At 37.8% G+C, this 23,265-nt stretch overlaps 1 protein-coding gene across 1 annotated transcript; it reads left to right on the top strand.

The window, feature by feature from the left end:
* The first annotated feature begins 12,935 nt into the window (after positions 1–12,935).
* Positions 12,936–19,370, top strand: LOC118820651. The gene is made up of 3 exons (XM_036589041.1): positions 12,936–13,039; positions 17,230–17,328; positions 17,641–19,370. Exons 1-3 carry the CDS (start codon positions 12,969–12,971, stop codon positions 19,229–19,231), a joined length of 1,761 nt encoding a protein of 586 aa, XP_036444934.1. The 5' UTR covers positions 12,936–12,968; the 3' UTR covers positions 19,232–19,370.
* The last annotated feature ends 3,895 nt before the right edge of the window (positions 19,371–23,265 follow it).

Below are 23,265 nucleotides of genomic sequence, written 5' to 3'. Positions count from 1 at the left end.
CATTTTTCTTTCCTTTAAAGTAAGCCCCACCCCCAAAAATGTTTTCCTCTAAGGTAAGGAAGTGAACAAAGGAAAGTTACAACATAAAAGTACAATAAGTTAAAAATAATAAAGAAAAATGGAATAAAATATTTTGCCAGCAAAATAACTTTATTAGAGCTAACTTATGAACCTTATGAATTCTAATTTATTAACTTTATTATACATAAATTAGTAACTTTCCTAATGTTAACTCATTATTAAAACTGAGTTATATACTTTCTTAAAACATGGGCTCTTTTTCTTTTTCAAAACAGTAAAACTTTATTTCTACCTGGACTGAAGCAATTTTCTTTTTTCCTTAATTTTTTTCCTTAATCTTTTTAAGGACAGCTGCAAGTCCTACACAAAACAAATAAAACTTTGTTTCTTCTTTCATTTTTCGTTACTTTAAAGGAACCCCCCTGCGCACCTCCCACCGAAACTCCTGCACCAATGTTAGGACGTCAACGCAGAAAAGGTACCACATAAAAGGACAATCAGTAAGGAAAACAATTATGAAAAAATGGAATAAAAAGTGCCAGCAAAATAACATTATTAAAGCCAACTTATTAATCTTTTGAATGCAAATTTATTAACTTTATTAATGAAACTTATTAACTTTATCAAGCTAATTACACATGTATTAATGCTAACTTAATAACTTTATTAAAGTTAAATGATTAACTTTATTAATGTTACATTATTAACTTGATTAAAGCTAATTTATTAACGTTCTTAAAAGCTAATTATTAACTTCCTTAATGTTAACTTATTTACTGTATTAAAGCTAAATGATATCTTTCTCTTTTTCAAAACTGTGAAACTGCTCTATTTCTTCCTGGACTAAAGCAATTTTTTATATAAATCTTTTTTTTTTATTATTGAAGGGCAGCTTCAAGTTGTACACAATGCAATTAAAACATTGCTTCTCTTTCCATTTTTTTTCTTTAAAGCAAGTCTAACTTTCTCACCTCCCGAGAAACGTCTTACACCAAGGTAAGGAAGTCAACAAAGAAAAGTTATAAAATAAAAATGGAATAAAAAGTGACTAACTTATTAAGGCCAACTTAATAACTTAATTAATGCTAACTTATTAACTTTATTGAATCTTGGGCTCATGAACTGTGTTAATGCTAACTTATCTTTATTAAATCATGACCTCATTAACTTTTTTAAAGCTAACTTATTAATTTTATTAAAAATTGGGCTCATGAACTGTGTTAATGCTAACTCATTAACCTAGAGCTTTATGGAAAGGAAGGGATGCATTGTGGGTGATGGGATTTTTGGTCCAGGTGATTTCTTTGGGTTTTGTGTGTTAAAAACTTCATCCTCGAGTTTCAAAGGTAAATGGTGGTGAAAGGGACACACAGCTGGGCACAAAGGTGGATTCTTCTCAAATCCTGCATACACTGTAAAAAGGGTCTCGTTGGATCTACTTAAAGTAAATTAACTAGTTTTATTCAACCTAAATAAATACTTTGAATGGACGATTCTTTTAATCAATGTAGTTCGTAAGGTGAATAAAACTAGCTCAATTGCTTGTTACCACATGAAGTGTTTTTTAAAGTAGATTAGACGCGACACTTTTTACAGTGTAGAATAGATTTAATTTGTTTGGTAAATATACATCATTGTCTGATATGGGCAGAGATGGTGCTTTATAATTGGTCGTCAGCCACAGACTTTCCCAAACTGATGTAAAGTAATCTTCCCTAACATCATTTTCTTGCAAGAAACACATGTAAGTATGGAGATGACACAAGAAGTTCCTGGTCAGTTAAAAGCGTACTACACAAAATACAAAGGCAGCAAAAAAGCAGCAGCCATTTGGATGAACAAAGTAAAAGAACTGAAATTTGAACTTTATAAACAGGAAGTAGACAGGATCGGGAGTTACATGTCGTTATGCAGTGTAAACTGTGAGCTCAGTTCTACACACTTGTGAGTGTATACAACCATTAAGACACCAAAACTCTAGGCCTGCTCATATTGTATCTGCAGACAATGACTGTAGTGATTGGAGGAGATTTTAACACTACATTCAGCCTGAATGGCAGAGCTAAAATAGCACCAGGTAGTCCAGAGTTACAGTGGTGTGACAATGCAAATCCTCAACACAGTGAACCTCAAAATATGTGAAAGTTTCATAAGGTATCTTCAACTGGTAGATGTAATTAGGAGACAACTCTGTGATGCACTTTTTGGGCTTGGTTAATTACTGAGACTGAATAAGTCACTGTGCAAATTTAATTTTGTTATAATAGAAGAGCTTACTTTATATCTCCCCACAACACATCAGTGAGGCTGAGATAGTGGCAGCCATTCAGTCTCTACAGCTGAGAGTCCTAAACAGACCTGGTGAACCTCTCTCTGCATACAAGAATCTCAATGCTGGAGTAATTAACAATTTAAAAGACAATTACAACAATCAAATTAGCCATGAATTACCAGCATATTTCAATTCTGCAGCAGTCACAGCAAATTACTACTTTTTCAATGTTGAGTATCTTATTTTAGTAACAATTCTAGCCTGGCACTTAAAAGATTGGGGCTGGACTCAGAAAACACTCAGTCCTCACAACAGAAAGTTCAAATCGTGGACACAGTGAATGGACCTACAGAGGTTCCATGGTTTGAATTACAAAAAAACATTTATGCAAAACTAGAAAATCATCCAGCTTTAAAAGACGTCAACATCCTGGAGCGCATGTTGATAAACCATGAGACTAGAGGAGATATAAAGCTGTGTGAGGGCTGCCCTTTAACACACATACAGCACAAGTTTATTCTGGAATACAGACAACAGACAAACCCCACATTAATTTACTTATTGCTCCCAGGACAGTGTACATTTAAGATAAATCAGAGCAAGCTCAGCTCACTTATTGTATTTGCAGACAATGACTGTAGGAACAGTAGTGATTGGAGGAGATTTCAACACTACAGTCAGTGTAAATGACGGATCTAAAAAATAGACCCAGCCATGCAGGGCTCTAAAGGGGTGACCAAGTTGACCAGAGTGGCCAGGGCTCTTTGTGAAATCTGATAGGCCACCCCAGTTGCGACCAGTCAGACTGTTGATGTATGAAGAGGTAATCGATTGTGTCACGCCCACAGACACTCAGTGAAATATATCACTGGTATTCGCACTGAAGGAGTGGGAGAAATAAGGGTTGATAAAACATTATGATTGTGTGTTTTTTTAGCAACATGCCCCCAAAACAGCCAGAAGTTGGCACCCTGGTTGCATTTTCTAGCAGTAGCAAGTAGTATCGTCGAACAGTGGGCAGAGTTACGAGTGCTACAACAGTCCAAATCATCAATGTGGTCAACTCAAAATGTGAGTGGATAGTTTCATGAGGCACCTTTACCTGGTATATGCATTTAGTAGAACACAGAGATGCGCTTTTTTGGTATATTATGGAGACTTGATAAATCATTCAGCTAATTCTGTGGTATCATCATAAAATAGCTTAGTTTATATCTCTGCACTGTTTCTCATAACATGCAGAAAGTGGAATTATCTATTTATTTTTTTCTTCCAGGACAGAGGACAATGTAAAAGAATCTAAAGATGAGCTCAATATTATCACCTGGAACATAAATGGACGTGAAATAAAGGATGTTGTGGAGAGTCTAAATTACTTACATTTAAAAAACGAGGAATTCATCTTCCCTTACATCATTTTCCTGCAAGAAAAACACATTGGAATGGAGAAGCTACCAGAAATTCCAGATCAGTTCAAAGCGTACTACACAAAGTACAAAGGCAATGAAAAAGGGGCGGCCATTTTGGTGAACAAAGCAGAAGAACTCAAATTTAAACTTTATAACCAGGAAGTTGACAGGAATGGGCGTTACGTAGTTGTCCAGTGTAAACTGTTTGGTCACGACTACACACTCGTGAGTGTGTACAACCATCAACAAGACACCACAACTCTAGACCTTCTCACACCCTTTCTGCAGACAATGACTGTAGGAACGTTAGTGATCGGAGGAGATTTCAACACCACGTTCAGCCTGAATGACAGAGCTAATAAAATAACATCCAGCAACGAGTCAGAGACTTCAACACAGTTACAACGCTACGACCAGCTAAGTACACAACATGGTAAACTCAGAATATGTGTGGAACGTTTCATGAGGCGTCTTCAACTGGTTGATGTCTTCAGGAGAAAACATGGTGAAGCACTTAATGAGAAACATTTTACTTACAGGGGAAATAGAGGCAAATTAATTCGGTCCAGGTTGGATTACTTTTTCATTCCTGAGGAATGGATGTGCTCTGTCAAAAAATGTGAAATTTTCTATAAAGAACAACCAAAAACTGAGACAAGGCATTCAGAAGCATCTAAAACCTGTACTGTACCACTGCAGGACCACAGTCCTCTGTTACTACAGCTGGACCCCTACCCCCTTCAAGTGGAAACAGGAGAACAGGAAGAATCACAATCCCATGTTGAAACTTTTGAAAACACAGAAGTTCAACACATCAGTGGGGCTGAGATAGTAGCAGCCATTCAGTCTCTACAGCTGAGACACCTGAAGAGACCTGGTGAACCTCTCTCTGCGTACAAGAATCTCAGTATTGAGAAACTGAATCGTTTAAAGTGTAATTACAACATTAAAATTAGCAGGAAATCAGTGCCAAAGGACTTCAATTCTGCAAAAGTCATAGATAATTACTACTACTTCAATGTTGAATATCTTATTTTAGCAACAATTCTAGCCTGGCGCTTAAAAGATTGGGGCAGTGAAAAGAACACAGAACCAAACTCAGGAAACACTCAGTCATCAGAACAGGAAGTTCAAATCGTGGACACAGTGAATGGACCTACAGAGGTTCAATGGTCTGTCTTAAAAGAAAGCATTTATGCAAAACTAGAAGATCATCCAGCTTTAGAAGACTTTGATATCCTGGAGCGCATGTTGAAAGACCAGGAGAATTCAGAAGATAAAAAGCTGTGTGAGGGCTGCCCTTTAACACACATCCTGCGCAAGTTCATTCTGGAATATGAGAATAAACTTAAACACAAGGGTGGCAATACTTTTACACCTGAAGAATGATTATATCAGAAAATGTAAAGTTGGTCCTGAATAAGGAGGAAAAAAGGAAAAAGCTTGGGTGGACCTCAGTGTCCACTTGACTGACTGAGGTCTAAACTCATGAAAGACTCAAGAAAGTCTCTAAACTGTCTGGTTTGCAGTTTGGGTAAAAACAATTATGTGAAATATAATGTTTTCTTCTGCTGAAACACAGGATTTTGAACATAGTCTCTGCTTTGACAAAACACCTTGTATCACCAAAAAGACATCCTCTATAGGAGAAGGAAAACGCATTGCTAACATGGATGTAAATAAATGGAACCAGTGTTTTCCCAAGTGATTCTGGAGAATTTCATTCATCATCATGTTTTTAAGTTCTATTTTTTCTTTAAATGAAGATTTTATTCTGACAGTTACAGTTATTTCGGTGTATTTATCCAGTCTATCCAAACCGCCATAGTTAAGGTTATGACTCCTGTTCTGTAGAAATGATTGAGAAATGCCTGTGATCTGTCTCCCTCTGCTGGTGAAAATCATAAATATCATTTTTGCGTCTGTTATTTGCCACTTAGTCTCTTATTTGATGTATATTTCTACCGTCATGATATTGTAAATGCCATGTATAAAAAGTCAAATGTAACAGATGCCTGCTTTCCAGATTTATATGCTACATATACTGTCTGTGTTTTAATGTATGCGTTACAGACTATCCACTGAGCTTAAGATAATAAACTACCTAAAAATAATCAACCTTTTTGTATGTAACATTAGTCTTATCAGTTATTTTAACTTCTTCACAATCAGATTGAACACATGTATTATCTACTGTATAAATATAATCATATATTCTGGTTCAGATTCATTGATTACCTGTTAAAAATGTAATTTGTACCATAATCCAAAGAATGACTACATTAAAGTAACATAAACTGATTACTTTGATTACTTCCTTTACCTCACTGACCACTATTCTATTCTGATAACATATATATTTTAGGCATATATACATGTTTTTCATTCTGATTTTAAGTTTTTGAGTAAATAAAAACAAACTAATTCTAATGAATCATATAATCGGGAGCAGTAGTCATAAATCAATATGATTATTCTTTACTTTCTACATTCATTAAAGGACATAAAGGTCATCAGGATGGTTCTACTCGTTCTTGATTAACAATGGACTCTCGTATGTCCTTGGGACACTGGTGCTTGAGGCCTTGTTCCTGTCTCTGACCATGTGACTGCGCTTGTCTTCCGCCCTTTATACTGAGTGTGGCTTTTTCTGTTATGTTCCAGGCACAACCCAACACATTTTGGTATTTGACAAAAATTTAAAAATAATTGGGATAATCACATTTTTATACAAACAACATAAACATCTCTGCTACAAACAAACACTTGAACTGTGTTTCTAGCTCCTACCGTTCATCTTCAATTGCACCCAAAATGAGGGGAAGCGCAGTGTTACAGTTGAGCCCATGGGTGGGTTCACTGTAACAGACAGGGGGTCAGTTTAACACCTATTAGAAAAGTCTGACCAATCAGTGGTAATTCAGTATAATTCTATGTTGCAAGAAACAAATATATTTTCCAGATTTACAGATCAGCTGACAGACACACACATACCAACTGTTAATGTCAATTTCATTAATGTGCTTATTTAAAACCAATATACTGACATCTAGAAGATACTAATGAAGTAGAAGAAAATCCCTGTTTTCAGATATTTTCTCGTTTTCATCGTAAAACCTGTGTAAACGTACAGAACAAAAAGACTAAATGTACTTCATTTGTCTTCGTTAACTGAAGGTATCTGAGCTGTAATGCTGTGTAAGTAAGTAAAGTTTATTTATATAGCGCTTTTTACAACAGGTGTTGTCACAAAGCAGCTTTACAAGGAAATGAGCATTACAAAAAGAAGTCCGGGTCCGAGCCCCCATGAGCAAGCCAGTGGCGACAGTGGCAAGGAAAAACTCCCTAAGAGAAACAGGAAGAAACCTTGAGAGGAACCAGGACTCAGAAGGGGAACCCATCCTCCTCTGGTCGACACCGGATAGTAAACATTGTTAGTATAAAGTATTATAGTACAAAAAACAGGGTAAAACGTGAAGGAAACAATTAATTTGAATAGTTCAGTTCATGCAGCAGAAGCAGCAGCATCAGTGGGGTCAGGTTGTGGGGGTGAGGTTGGCACGGTGAGCAGTGGCACCCGATCAAGGCAGCAGAGGCAGCAGCATCAGCAGCAGGATGGGCAGCTGTTCAACTCGGCAAAAGAAAGAGAGGAAAAACACAGTCAATGGGTGATTGATTAATTTGAATTAGTTTGAATGATTGATTGGTTCAAGTGAATAATTTTGAATAGTTCATGCAGCAACAGCAGTAGTATCAGTGGGGTCATGTTGTGAGGGTGAGGTTTGCACGGCGTTGAACAGCAGGAGGCTCAATGTTGGTAACCCGGTCCAGAGGGCTGGCGAGCAGTGGCAGTGGCAGCAGTTCTGTGTAAGAACTAACCCTGCAGTACAGAGGCTGTACTTAAGCCTAGCTGGCGCTTGCTTTGAGCTTGTCAGCTGCTTCAAAATAGTGCTACATTGTAGGAAATAAGACGGTGAATAAAGGAATATAAGGATTATATAATGGATTCTGTGATTTACACAAACAGCTCAGGAACCGAAAAAAACTTGTGTTGAAAAAAATGACTTACATGCCTGAAAACACTCTTTGGCTCAGATCTCTTTAAAACGCTGACCAATCACTCTGATTTTTGGTGGGGGAATGTGGCTAGGAAATGTGGTGATGTGTCCAGAAGCTCACACTGCTTAACCTTCTTTAACAGCATAAAAGGTCCGTGCTAATTTGTGCCCCATGTTAGGTTGTCCCCCCCGCTCCCCTGCATTGAAATCAGGACTCAGGTACTCCTTTTGAACATCACCCTTCAGTCTTGACCAGTGGTTCTGCTGCCTTGGAGAGGAAAATATGTGCTCTCTGATGCTCTTTTGATGTACATATGGCTGGGTGATAAAACGATAACGATAATTATCACGATATAACTTTTCCTCGATAGAGCGATAAGAAAGGTTTGATAAATTATCGATATAATACACCACTTTCACACTTCCACGTTCTAGCGACAGCCCTGGTGGTGTTTTCTACTGCAAGGAAAGCGACACTACTCTGCGCTCGCCAGGAGAGGGCGCACTTCTGAGTTTTTCGGAATGGTTAGAGAGAGGGAGGGGGCGACAAGGGAAATGAGTCTTTAGTAACGTCTGAAACGTGGAGTTATACATTCCCTGTTTGAGTGGAGCGACCGGCGATCTGTTCTCCTGTGACCGAGTGTGAGTGATGAGGTCAGTGGTGTAACTGAGCTGACCTACAGTGAACTCACCTCTTTCTGTACATCCTAACAGCTTTAGCAGCGTTAAATCACAATCCTCACAACTACAGCACTGTTACAGCGCTCAGTCATATTTAAGTATTGGTGCGTTCCCAAGCAACGAAAGTGAAAGAAAGAAGTGAGTTCATGTAAATTACAGCCCTGATTTAAATGACAGTAAACTGAGGAAGCTGTGAGGCAGTGGAGAGCGGGAGAGCGCTAGCTTTCCAGGCTAGCTGTTTTTAGCAGCTGGCTAACTTGAAGCAGCGCTCTGTCACTGCACAAAACGGAGAATTGATGATACTGTAGATCAAACACGGCACAGAAGCACCGCTTTCAGTTTAAACATACCTAAAAAGAGGACTCCGTTTGTCTGGTGCTGATATACTGCGGTTCACCCCTCAAACTACTACAATAGTAACCTATAGAGAAATCCAGTCGTCGCTAGCTGGTGTCTGAATACTGAGATAAGCTCTGTGAGAAACTTTCTCCCACTCTCCTAAGACAGATCTGTGAAATGTTCCACTGTTTGACGAGTGTTTGTTGTGTTCCGAACATAAAGGATAATTAACCACCCAGGATCAAAAATCAGCCTTCAAACTTGAAAGAAAAATAATGATTTGACATTTATCGATATCAAACAATATGAATTTTGTTTATCATGATAACATTTTTGGCCATATCACCCAGCTCTAATTGTACAATGTATCCAATGTGACCTGAAGGAGAAAAAGACACACATTCATTAAAATAAAACAAATTTAAAAATGTAGCACGGTACAGCACAGTATGCTTCAAATTCAGACCTTTCTCCAGGACTATCAGTAACCTGGCCAAGCACTTGTGTTCCTATCACATAACTGTCACGACCCCTGGTCGTAATATTCCTTTGTGACTTGTACTGCCATTTTGTGCATGTTCCCTCATGTGTTGCACTGAGTACAGGAATGTGTTTGGCTTGTATAAAGGAGGACACCCAGCCACCACCTGGGAGACGTTCAGACCTCTCTCCCCTCTGACATGACCTGGAAGAACACGTCCAGACCAGACTGGCCCTCTTCACTCCGCTCTGCTTCACGTTGCCTCCATTGTTTAAAGCAGCACTAACAGCACTCAGTTAAAAGCAAGCAGCACTAATGTCAATCTATTACCATGATTACATTAGAGCTAAACTGTTTAAATCAGAGGCTCTGAACCCTCAACCAGAGGTTCAGTGCACTGCACTTTTAGTGTTATCTCTGTGCCAGCATACGCCAACACAACACAACTGACCACATCAGAATCAAGCCTTTAATTCTGAGTTAATCTTGGTGTGGTTGAGCAAGGAAAACCACAAGACGGGGGGCCTCAAACCCAGGATTCAGAAACTAATTGCACTCACTCCTAAAAACTGGTTTTAACCGGTTTTACCAGTCAACTTGCCCCTCTCTTCACTGGGTCAGTAGGTACACACAGGCCTGTTTGTGAACCCAGGGGCTTTCCAGTGTCTAGAATCTTCTATGCAGACAGTCTAAGGCCGACTCTTTGTGAGACAATTAATATTCTCTGTTAGCCAAAACTATATATTTGACTACTGATTAAGGGAATATTTATGCAAAATCTCCATCAAAACCCTGCAGCCACAGCAGCCTTTTGTGAATAAAAAGGTTGGTGACCAACACCAAGAACATCTAATATAAGGCCAATAAATTACATTCTGTGTGAAAATGTTTGCTAATCTTCAGTAAATACCGTGAATGTCTTCCTCTGATGGTGAACATCAAAAACTCCATGTATGCCTCTATATTTACTGATGTGTCCTAGTCTAACGTGCACTGTGTTTCTGGGATGTTGTGAGGTCTTGTATAAGAATTCAGTGTCACAGCAATGAACCGTTAATTGCCTAATTTTCTTTCCAGGTGTATTATATTGTTTAGTGGCATCACTATTATTGATGGAGCATCAGTTATTTAAACTACTTAAATAAAATAAATCTTTTCACACATGTATGATTCTACTGAGCTGGTTCAAAGTCTGAATTTAAAACACAGCACAGCTCTGAGTAACTGGTTTGAACAGAATCAGCTTGTGTGATCTTGCAGTGACAAAGTTGGGTTTTGATAACGGTCCCACTTTATATTGTCTCTAGTAACCATGTAGCTACATGTGAACAACACATGCAACAACAGTGTAACTACTAATGATTTAATCACTGTTACAGATGTACACAGTATGTAGTTACACGTGTATCAACTTCAGTTTTGCCTCATGTAATTACACAAGTGTATCTTTATAGTTGTAACAGCCAATTCTCTTTCATGTAATTACACAAGGGTAATAACATTAATATAACATTATAACAATAACATTTGTAATCAGACTGGAACAGTAGCTTTTTTTCAGAATTTTTTTTTTCTGCAGTAAAATTAAGTATGTATTGACTGACAGTAAGACATTACTTACACTGTATCTGCCAGCTTTCCTAACATTTAGCTAGTAACCAGTTTCAGCTTTAAACCATTCTGTAATGTGACAGGACAGCAAACGTCCCTTTATCTTAACATGTTACTGTTATGACGTTAATTAGTCTGTTGCATTAAACCTAAAGGAACTATATTACCACTGCATTATTACAGAGTACCTACATAATAACTACACAGGAACTGTCCACTTATTTTAAGGAATAACTTTAAACCCTAAACTACAGGAAAGTTCCTGTGTAGAAGATGCACTTGTGAAATTACATGAGGCAAAACTGAAGTTGATACACATGTGTAATTACATAGGCTGTACTTCTATAATCCATCTGTAACATTGACTAATTAATCAGTAGTTGCAATTGTTTGTCGCATATGTTATTCATGTGTAACTACACAGTTATTAGAGACACTTAATATAAAGTGGGACCTTAATAAATTACTGTACAGTTTTGAATGAAGTGTTTCATTCATTGCAAAAGATGTGTGGTGTTCTGTGTGTGTGTGTGTGTGTGTGTGGCTGTATGAACTGTGTATAGTAAAATAAGCCCTGTTTTCAAAATTGTGCTTAATTAATCATAAAAAAAACCTGTAATAATTGTATGGTGCAAGTATGCGTGGGCTTGAGCTAAGATTAAACCAACCACCTGACCAAACTCAGAGCAGTTCTTGTAATTGTGTGGTTCATTTGAGATTCATGCATTGTGAAAACTAAACAGCTCCTGTTTTGCTTTATAATCGAGCCTTACTGTAATTACACAGCCAGATCAGACCAGATCTCTCATTTGACGATCCTGAACACTACCCATGATTCAGCACTGCCCAGGTGGTTAACAGATGGTCTGAGAAGTGCTGTCAGAAGGTTTCCTTTCAAATTCACTTGAAGAAAAAAGAAATATAAGAAGTATAATTCATATCATATTTATTTGACACATTCACATATACATCAAAAAACATGATCAGAGGAAAGAACTGAAACCAAATGTCTTTCCTCACAAGGCGCTTCAACTCTCAGATTCTCACATTTCTTTACAGTGGTGGTGATAGGAACCAGGGGTCGCCATGACTACAACACAAATATAGACATTTTATTTACTATCCAGAACCACCAGTGAACCTACACGAGTCTTCTGAGTTTATATGGAATGTTGATGATGAAAATAGTGGAAAATCTGAAATAATAAGTTTTCTTTGGGGACTATTTTGCTTCACAACACCCTGCATATTATGTATCCCTCCACCATGAAATGATTTTAAGGCCAGAATCTACTCAAACTATCATAAAACAGTGTCTCAGTCATCAGGCAGTGAATTCATAACCGTTTCCTGTAGTAACTTTCTGTGAGGGAGCTTTTAGAGGTGGACGTCTGGTTCCTATCACCACCACTGTGAACAGTTCTGACTCGGTAAGTTTCTCTAGAACAGAGCATTTCACACCAAACCACTCTGAATGAGTTGGTTTACTGTTTATTCCTTTAACTATGGGGCAGTTTGGAAGAATTGACCTGAAAGCCAGTGGAATATCTGACAGAAGTAGCTAGAACAGTAGTGCAGTTACCATGTGCGGTGGGTTATTTTGCATTGTTGGCTAATGTTAATCCTCTTTCTGTAAACTTGTTTGTCCAATGTGACCACAGGTACATGCGAGCTATGATAAAGCAAAAATGAAGAATGTCTGGTGGGCCACAAGAACTTCTTGTAGTTTGAGAACTTCTGCTTCAGCATGCAGGTCCAGTTTGGAAATCTTTGGACCCATCTGACTGAATGTATGATTTTCATTTTTTATCTAAAGGCATATCTTGAACTGCTGAAAATGTGTTTCTAAGACATATACAAATATTGACATATAAATACAGTGTAAAAGCAAGAGCAGTAGAAGTGTGTGCTAACAGAAAGACTGCTACCATCATAGAATGACTAGTGAAGGCAGCAGCAGATGCTGAAACAGCAGAAATAGACTTCTGAAACCACAGTGGAAAAAAACAACACGAAGTAGAGCAGAAAACGCAGAACTTCCTCTACGTTCACATATAAAAAGGGCTGTTCTCTGAGACACTGGTGCACGCCTGCAGATGAGCTCTGGTGAAACTCATAAAACCTGTGACGCACTGAAGACCTCAGAACACGACGCGCCTGAGTCTGAGTGAGTATCAGGGAAAATACCTTACAAAAACATTGGTAACAATTTCCAATACTGGTCCGCAAATAAGCATTAAGTATTAATACTTAACCAATGCTTACATCATAGTGAATTAACGCACAGGCTAATACTTACCATGTCAGGAAGTAATGTAGCATATATACTAATAACAAATCAAATCATATAAAAATAGCCTTTAATAATGGCAATCGTTAAGTATTAATGTAATGTATATACCATGACTTGATATATTAATTAAAGATCCTTTCTATAATGCATAAATGTCTGGATGTTTGGAGTTGATGTGAATGGCACAATTCATAGGCCAATAACCAATACAGTAATCTGTAGGAAAATCAATGGTTTGTATGCAGCAACATAGTGTCACTGTCAAACAAAATCATTTTATTTTTAATAGTTTTTTTTTTTTTTTACTTGAACACTATTAATGGAACATTAGAAACAGTCCAAAACCACTTTATATGAACTTGCACTGAGAGTAATGAATGCTTTTTTTATTGATTGGCTGTTTAATAAAATACAATAATAAAATATAATTGTGAGCTCAGTTTCAAGAGATCGCAATGTGATGATGGTTTAGTTCACCAGTCGTGATCTGCCAGGAGAAAAGTCTGCGCATCTTTAATCATATTTATATATCAAAATAATGTAAAAGGAATAAAGATCAGAAACAAGCTTCCATTGTTTTTGTGATGTCATCTTTCTGTTCCACTCAGACGGTCGCAAAACAGGACAGTCCAAAGTGCTGCCTGAACAAACTTGGGCTAAAATTAAGCTGGATTTTGTGAGAGGATGGTGTCGTACATAGTGCTTTAATGTTGACCATCTTTAAATGTTGTTCCGATTGCCTCAGTGCGGTTCACGGTGTTCAGGCTACACAGTCCACAGACTATTTATGTTCAGGCATAACATACAACCACAGTGACCTGCACAGTGAAACTGCAACAACACATCCCCCATGCTTAATCATAGTTACAGTGAGTTGGTGCATGCCCATACATGGGCATGACTGCTAGTAAGCTAGCTAGGTACTTAGCAAGTGTCTACATTAAGCTAGCCGTCAGTGGTCTTAGTGTCAAAGCAGACTGAATGACTGTGGGGGTTCTCCATTCATTTTATTTAGGACTACAGCAGGAAAACGAGCATGCATTTCTGTCCCTCACTCTCTCAATGGCCCACACACATAGCAGTCCACTGGGATTTGTCGCAGTCTTTCAGATGGCCAGTCCATCCCTGCTGTTTGTACTACAATAATTCCTTCTGTTTTACAATGATTCCCTTTGTTCTACAGTTATTCTCCCTATTCTACAATGATTCACTCTGTACTACAATGATTCCTTCTGTTTTACAGTTATTTTCTCTGTGCTACAATTATTCCTTCTGTACAACACTATTTCCAAAAAATAAAAAAAATATGACAGGGCAAATTATAAACGGAAAACAATGATTTGAAAATAATTTAACCTCCATATTTAATTAAAACAGTAAAAAGACAACATATCAAATGTTCAAAATGAGAAATTTTATTGTTTATTCAAAACTATATGCCCATTTTGACTTTGATGCCTGCAACACATTTCAAAAAAGTTGGGACAGGGGCAACAAAAGGTTGGTAAAGTAATGTATTGCTGAAAGAAACACCTGGTGGAACATGATTAAGCATAAAAGAGCATCCTGAAGAGGCCGAGTCTTTCAGAATTAAAGATGAGGAGGGGTTTCACCTCGGCGGGCAAATTCAAGAATAACAATTCACTGTGTAAATTAGCAACTTGTGAATTTTATTCACTGCATTCTGTTTTTATTTACATTTTGCACAGTGTCCCAATTTTTTTGGAAATGGGGTTGTACAATGATTCCTTCGGTTCTATAATAATTCTTTGTACACTTCAGCGATTCCCTCTGTACTACAAAGATTTCCTCTATATTACGATAACTCTCTCTGCTACATTATTAAAAACAGACATGCACATAGCTCTGATTCTGTCCTAATGGACTGTATGTACAATGCAGGAGAACAGGTTTGTGTCTCAGGATAGTTTGCCGCTTTGCAATTGTACCACATGCTGCTGGTATAAAACAATCTTAATTAAAAAGCCTACTTTGTCTGGTTTATATATCCTATACAGTGATGCGCAGCGTGTCATAGCCTAGGCAGTCCAAGCACAGTCACCTGTTAAATGCCATGAACTCGCTTGTGAAAAATGATTCCCTCGTTAACACACGCCTCTAAGCGAACTGAGCTCACAAAAGTAATGTTAACCTACTGTCCATTGAGGCAAAGTCTGAGACAAAACTAGACGTAGCATGAAAGCTTCCCCGAGCATTATAGGAGCTCTCTCCATGTCTGGCTGCCGGCACATGCTACACAGCCCCCTTAGAAAGACTGTAGGTCTCCGATCAATTGCATGGAAAAAAAAAAACAATGAAAGAAAAACATAATACCAAAATATAGCCGCAAGCGGCAATGAGTGGGTCCAAGCGCTCATCAGCCCTTTTAGGTCTAGTAGGCAACCACGGTGAAAAGTACAGTGTGCCAAACAAATTTAAGCCAAAATACCCGACAATGAGTGAAATTTCTGACATAACATGTAATTACAAAGTCATTCAGGTCAGTGAACTAAATCAAACGGCACCACTTGTTTATCTGTAGACTTTGTAATAACCTTGTAATAGTATTTTTGCTGATTTTTAATGTTTTTGAGTGCTAATGCACCCCTAAAGGCCTATCTAGACCAAATGTCAATTTATACAAATATCTTAAGTTTTGAATGAATGAATTGATAGAGCAACACCAAGTTGAATGAAAAAGTCAAGTTTTAATCGTTGATAATTATTTACCTAGAGACTCCACAGAGTATTTCTAGAAGAGGGTGGATCAAAATCCAGAGACTAATTCGAAAACTATCATTTTCAAACAGTTAACGATTACTGAAAAACAATTCATTTTTAAAATAAAATTGTAATTGCAAATTTGTTTGGCACACTGTTCTACATTTGATTCATATAGATTTTGTGTCAAAATCATAATTATATATTACTAACGTAATAATTAATTGATTTTCATTACTAGCGCCCCCCGGTGGCCAAATCTGTTTAAACTTGACTAATTGTTAGAAAGTGGCTACATAAAGACACCATTCAAGTTTCATGATGATTGGTCAGTGTTAAGCCTGTCAAAAGCCTGCTGAATGCTGATTGGCTGATGGCGGCCATAAATTTCAATGTATCAAATTGTTTTTACAGATTCACTTATACTCTGTCCAGTAGATGCTGTATGTCAAGTTTCAGCTTGATCGATTGCTTGAACGCTGAGAAAAAGTTAGCTGGCAATTACCCTACCCCCTAATGACTTATGCCCACCAAAACTGATATGCCAACACAGAATCTTCTTCTGAATGTGCCTGTCAAGTTTCAATATTTTGGGCTGAAGCATTCTCGAGTTATAGAGTTTAAATTCATTTTAAATTATGTCAGAAGGGTTAATTAGCATATGGCAGCCATACTCTACAAAAGTCAACATGTTTTTGATAATTTTTGATGTTCAGTCTGTTGTGAATTTTGGGATATCATTTACATGAGCACCGGGCGAAAACTGTAGGACTAGACCGCAAAAGTAGGTTTTGCATATTATGCAAAAATTTTGTCTCCGCACATTTTGGTTTAGGAGTTATGAAGCAAAACATGTTTTTCTGCTCTATAGCGCCCTCCTTTGGCCAATCGGGGTCATTTTTGTTGTCAGGCAAGATGCACACAAACTACACCTACCCACCAAGTTTGGTGTCTCTTGGACTTACGATCTCTTCTCTCTACGTTTTTCAGGAGAAAAAAGAATAATAATAAGAAAAATCTTAGCAAAAGCAATAGGGTCCTACGCACATGCTAAAAACAACACACAAGGTTTAACGTCTCAGCGTTTACCTGTATTTTCAACACATTTACTTTTATGATGAACTTGAACAAAATACCAAAGGCATAAAATATGAATGTGCTTGTAAATTTGCTCAAAATGTTTATTATTCTGAATAAATTTAGCCTCAAATTCCATGGCTTTCTGGTACTTCAACTCCCATATAAATTCCAGTTACACATTAATGCTAAATGCATTTAAATAGCTTGCAAAAAACATCTTGATATAAGAACAGTGTCATATTTGCACTGCTGTTATAATGCAGGAACCTTCTAGAAAAGGCCCCAACTGTCTTCCTTGAATATTCAGACTGTCTGTTTCTGACCATCATATCAACGCTGAGAAGCATGTCTAACGAAAGTCTGTAAGTATATTTCAATAGTTTATTCGAATACAGTATTTATGCTCAGTTTGCATATATGTACACAGCCTCCTATTTATACTCCTATTTCACTGATCTGTGCAAAAACTCCACATGCTTTATAGATCAGCACTCCTGTCTTTGCACCACAGAGAATGAATTGTATGTTCTCACCATCCTGGGGCTTAGTTAGACTTAGTTAACTGCTGGGGAATTTAGTGTTACATTTAAATTTGTGGATCGTTTTTCATACCCGACATTAAGTGGAATTATTATGTATTTATGTAGCGATTTTTTTTATTGCTCCCCCTGCAGCAAAAGGAAGCAGTCAGCAGAAGATACAGACAACAAACGAGAATGTGTGCTCAAAATTGTCACCTGGAACATAAACCGACAAAAACAAATAAAGATACAGGATGCTGTGAATCGTCTGTCACAGTCGCACCCCGATGTCATTTTCTTGCAAGAAACATGTATCGGTGTGGGTCAGAAAATAGAGCTAGTAGGTTGGACGGCTTTCTACACTCAATATAACAACAAGGAAAAAGGGGCGGCCATTTTGGTGAAAAATAAACAACAACTGAAATTTAAACTTTATAACCAGGAAGTCGACAGAAACGGGCGTTACGTTGTTGTGCAGTGTGAACTGCTTGGTCGGTGCTACACGCTTGTGTGTATGTACAATCATCAAAAAGACACCAAAACTCTAGATCTGCTCTCACCGTTTCTGCAGACAATGACTGTAGGAACGTTAGTGATCGGAGGAGATTTCAACACCACGTTCAGCCTGAATGACAGAGCTAAAATAGTACCACCCAGCACAGACTTACTGCGATACAGAGAGGAAGAAACAGGAAAAAAGCAGAAAAACCCTCAACATCAGAAAACCAAAACAATTGTGGCAAGATTCACGAGGAGTCTTCAACTGGCTGATGTCTTTAGAAGAAATAAAATGGAAAAAAGTGATGGATCCATTGATCAGACATGGTTCACTTATAGAATGAATAAGAAAGTCACAAAGACAGTCAATGGTAAGCAAACAAAATCAGATGAAACCATTCTGTCCAGGCTGGACTACTTCTTCATGCCTGAGGAATACATGAACTCAGTCGTTGACTGTTGTGTCCTTGAAATAAACGACAATGACCACAGCCCTCTGTTACTGAAACTGGACTCTGCACCTTTGCGAGAAGAAAAGCAGGTAGAAACCCAACATGAATGGGAAGCAAAGGATCAGAAAAGGATCAATGCTGTTGAGATTGTGGCAGCCATTCAGTCCCTACAGCTGAGGGACATAGTAAAACGGGATGACAAGCTGTCAAGCTATAAGAAACTCCAGGCTGAAGAAATTGATGATTTAAAGTGGGATTACAATCAGTATCTTCAGCTCGATGAAACTGCAAGACAAAACAAGAGGAACTACAAAAAATTAGATCCAGAGAAATTTAAAACCGCAGACCATGATAAACATCACTACTTTTTCAAAGTCGAGTATCTTATCTTAGCAACAATTCTGCTCTGGCGATTGGAAGACTGGGGTCAAAAAGGCAAAACAAATAGGAAGAAAACACAGAGTGAGACCCCAAAGCACAGCCTGGCCCTGCGATCGAAGGACTGTTTACTGAAGACAGATATCGAGTGGACCCAATTGAAAAGGTGCATCGAACAAAAACTACAAGGTCACCCATTTGTTACAGATTTTGACATCCTGGAGGAGATGTTAGATCGTGGTACTACACCAGAGAAAAGAATGCTGCGCAAGGGTTGCCCCTTAACCCACATTCTGCCTAAACTCCATCAAAAATACAATAGGCAGGAATACCACTTGGAGGAAGAATTCTTCACTGATGAAGAAGAATCAGACAGTGACGAATATGATCCCAGTTCATATGATGAAAGTGATTAATCAAATGGGTGCACAACGTAATGAATGATAATTTCAGAATACAGGGTGATTCAAAAAAGATTAATCCGATTTCAAAGCGCCATAATTTTACAGCCGTGAGGCGCCTAGGAACCAATCACAATCCAACTGAGAGGAGATGAGACCCCTGAGCAGAAAGCGTTCTGCGTTCTCCACTTCAATGAGAGTGAATCCGTCAGAACTGTGCAGTGTGATTTTCGTGGTCAGTGAAGCTCCAACAGCTCAGAGCGTTCGTCGTTGGTTCCACAACACTGGATGATCTCCGAAATCGCACTGAAAGAGCCGTGAGTGCAGCGACACCCGACATGCTCAATCCAGTATGTGATGAGTTTGACTATGGCGTTGATGTTGTCTGTACAGCTGGAGGAGGTTCATACTGAGACCTTGTACAATTACATAAACTTTACTCTCATTTAAACCATTTACAGTTCACGGCACTGATCTGTAATGATTTACAAGTGAAATACATCACTTTGAAATCGGCTGAATCATTTTCAATCACCCTGTATAAACAGCTGGTACTTAAGGAAAAAGAGACTTTAAAAAATGTCTGGACTAATTGTTAAACTGAACTGAGTAAACATGGATTCATCAAAAATTCAACAGCATTTAGATTTTTGTGGAACATAATCTCTCTTTCTGCTTGATTTTGAATGCTAATTTCACTGAATGTCTTCTTCACACGAGCGTTGGCGTTGAAAAGCAGTCAACTCCTCCGCTAAGCACTATGAAAAAGTGCCAGAGGTCATCACAACTGACCAATCAATATCGAGGATGACTCCTCTCGGGCCACCAACGGAGGAAAAGATAGTTTTGCCTGTTTTTGAACACCCAGAGCTGAGCAACACTTGGCAAAAAGATAAACTGGTTTCCAGTTGTTTAGTGTTTTCTATTCTCTCAAATCACAGTCTTCTGTATACCTACTATTCAAATGTGTTATCTCGCCTCCTTAAAAAGCACGTCCTTCTTCTTTTTAAGCACAAGACAGGTGCAGTTTGCATTTTAAAAGGGTGTCGTCTAAAAGCCCCCTATCAGAATTTTCTGCCTATACCTAGAAAAAGGATATCAGCATATTGAGAGTCACGATGAACAGGCAGCCAGAAGCGGCTTTAATGTGCATAGCAATTCTCCAGGCAGCGCAACACACTGTGCATTTTTTCCAGCCCACAAGGAGGTGCTGTACATGATCCGAGCTGACTTTGGGTGTTTTTGAACACCCAGAGCTGTAGAACACCAGAGCAGCAGTGTTGACGCAAACGGGTCAGTTTAGCCTGAAACACTCCAGATTATTCTGTCACAGGTTGAGTGTGATGTACTTTTCAGTGTCATTTGCCACAAAAAATGTTTTGTTTTTTTTTCCTTCATAGGAGAAATATCATGTGTAAATGTATTTTGGACAGTTATTTCATGTAACCAGTATACAGAGTGGTGTACACCATCATAGTCACATGTTAACATCACTCAACATACTGTATAAAACAATTGTGGACAGTTTGTGAATCACTAAATTTTGATGGTGAAATCTTGAAACAACATTTATACTATGTACTATTAGCCTTTTTTTATTCACTGTATATTTCTAACATCAATATGTTGTACGTCATGTAATAGTACCAATCAGTGAAACATAACAAATGTAACTATGAGCTATTAACTGTTTTCTGATTATACTAGCATCACTATTCAGTCACAGAGCATATATTTCTTAAACCGCTTAACTGAAATGAACTGTTCGATATGTAATGTGTTTTGTCAGTTGTGGGTGTTTCATCAGGCTTCAAATCGTTCTTCAAAATATTTGTCCCAGAAAGTCAGCAGATTAATAACAGCCAAAGTGCTAAGTATTCATTTGATAAAGATAATCATAAACAACGTTTTTGCATGAACTGTATTTTCCATGCTGTCCAATTTAACACGGTAATGCATGTTGTTCAGCCCTAGGATGTATTTTGTAATGGTCTGGTTTTGCTCCTTTGCGCTTTTTCTCTGTGTTTCTGTTCGGTGTCTTTCTTCCAGGCTGATGTTTTCCGCTTTGGAGGGAGGCCTACACACAATGCAGGATGCCAGTTTGTTGACAACACCGGCACAACGCTGAAAAAGCCCTGACCAAAGAGCAGTGTCTGCCACAGCAGTTCGGGTTTTGAACTGCTGCGTGTTCTTTGTTAGATTAATAGCCTTGTAGTTGTTCATGTTAATCGCTGACTTTTAGATACATGATTTCTGAAAAGTAGGATCTCTGTACTTAATTTAATATTATCTAAGACTTATAGGAGTTGTAGGGGTGGGTGCCATTTCTTTTGATCCCTTTATTTGTCTCCTGTTTTACATATAGGGAGTTAGGGAAGGTGATTGTCTTTCATTTCCCCTTTGTTTTGGTTGAGGGAAGGAAGCTTTGTGGTTGGTTAGTTCCTCTTTTGTTGTTTTGGCCTTAGCCCACCCTGACGCCATTACTCCTGCTCTGATCATTACAATCTGTAATTAATGTATGTTCATGTAAACCATGTAACCTGGCAATAGAAAAAAGAGAGAAAATATAACTTTGTGGCTTTATTCTGACTTTGTTGTGCTGGTCTTTTATTTTATGTTATAGTCTCCTAGATTCCAAATCAAATAGTGGGTTATTTTCTCCCCACGACATGGTGTTATTCAAAATGGCTTTCTGGCTTGTTTTACTATATATCACTAGCTGTTCTTGGAGTATATGTTTATTAAATTACATAAATAAAATAAAATAAAATTAATAAAAATCTTGCATCTCCAAAGAAGTAACTCTACAGGAGAAGGTTAAAACATTCTTAATATTTAATGTAAGCCAGTACAGTGACATTTTATTCTAAGTCACTTTGGACCATTTCTGTTCTGTTAAAGGGAACCAGATGTAAATTACTTGTTTACCCAATTGTGCTCGGGACCACAGAACCATTCGGTGGGATGGCTTAATGACATCTATTTGCTGATTGGTTCTATATTTACATCACTTAGGTGTCACCTCACTCTGCATTATTTAAAGACTGAAATTGATTACATAGAAAGTTAAGTTTGCTTACATGGTTGCCAAATAAGTGGAGCCAGTGCATGATTTTCAATCCGTCATTCAATAAATGTCAAACCATCAATCTATCAGCTGGAAAATGTTACACGGTGCTGCTAACTAGGTGTTGATTAGCATTAACTAGCATAAGTAACAGCTCTGCTAACCACATTTGGTTCTGGCTAACAGAGGCTACACTGACAAGTTTACTGTCCAAACTTTTTGTGTTTACAACGTAAGCAAACTTTAACAGGGTCTTGGTTCCCGGGTAAAAAATAGGTTCAAATTATGTTAAAATACTCCAATAAACTGTAAATTGTAAAAAGTTAGAAAAAACAAACAAACAAACAAAAAAAAAACAGGAAACTCATTGCTTCAAAATTTCCAAGTTCACTGGTTTGAAGTTGGTAAAGCTTAATAGTACAAACTCCATTTAAAAAAAGTTGAGATACTTTGTAAAATAAATAATAATAAAAAAATAATAAAAACAAAAAGATGTGATTTGTTATTTCTCTTGAACCTTTATTTAACTGAAACGACGTTCAATGTTTTGGCTGACCAAGTTGTATTTTGTAAACAAAAGAACATTTTCAATTTATTGTCTACAACAAACACAAAAAAATTGGGATGGGGAAAAAAAGAGTGAAAAGTTCATACAATATTGAAGGTACACCTCTTTTAAACATTCCACAATAAGCAGGTGAATTGGTAACAGGTGAGGGTATCATGACAGGGTATAAAAAGCAGCATCCACCAAAGGCTCAGTCTTTGCAAAGATGGGCAGTGTCTCATCACACTGTGAGAGAATAGTCACAGTTGAAAAAGAAAAATTCTCAATGCAAGACTGCAAAGAATTTAGGTCTTTCGCCATTTACTGTACATAATACTGTAAAAAGATTCAGAGAATCCAGAGAAATCTTAGTCTGCGTAGGGCAAGGTCAGATACCACTGTTGAATGGGCATGACCTTCAAGCCCTCAGCACTG

This window comes from Colossoma macropomum, unplaced genomic scaffold (genome assembly GCF_904425465.1).
Source record: "Colossoma macropomum unplaced genomic scaffold, Colossoma_macropomum, whole genome shotgun sequence".
NCBI lineage: Eukaryota > Metazoa > Chordata > Actinopteri > Characiformes > Serrasalmidae > Colossoma > Colossoma macropomum.
This window is presented reverse-complemented; position numbering and strand designations above follow the sequence as displayed.

Coding starts and splice junctions, on each gene's coding strand:
- LOC118820651 (XM_036589041.1), top strand. CDS start 12,969: ATGAGCTCTGGTGAAACTCATAAAACCTGTGACGCACTGAAGACCTCA. Junction 13,040..17,229: donor CACGACGCGCCTGAGTCTGA/GTGAGTATCAGG, acceptor GTTATAATGCAG/GAACCTTCTAGAAAAGGCCC. Junction 17,329..17,640: donor AGCATGTCTAACGAAAGTCT/GTAAGTATATTT, acceptor CTCCCCCTGCAG/CAAAAGGAAGCAGTCAGCAG.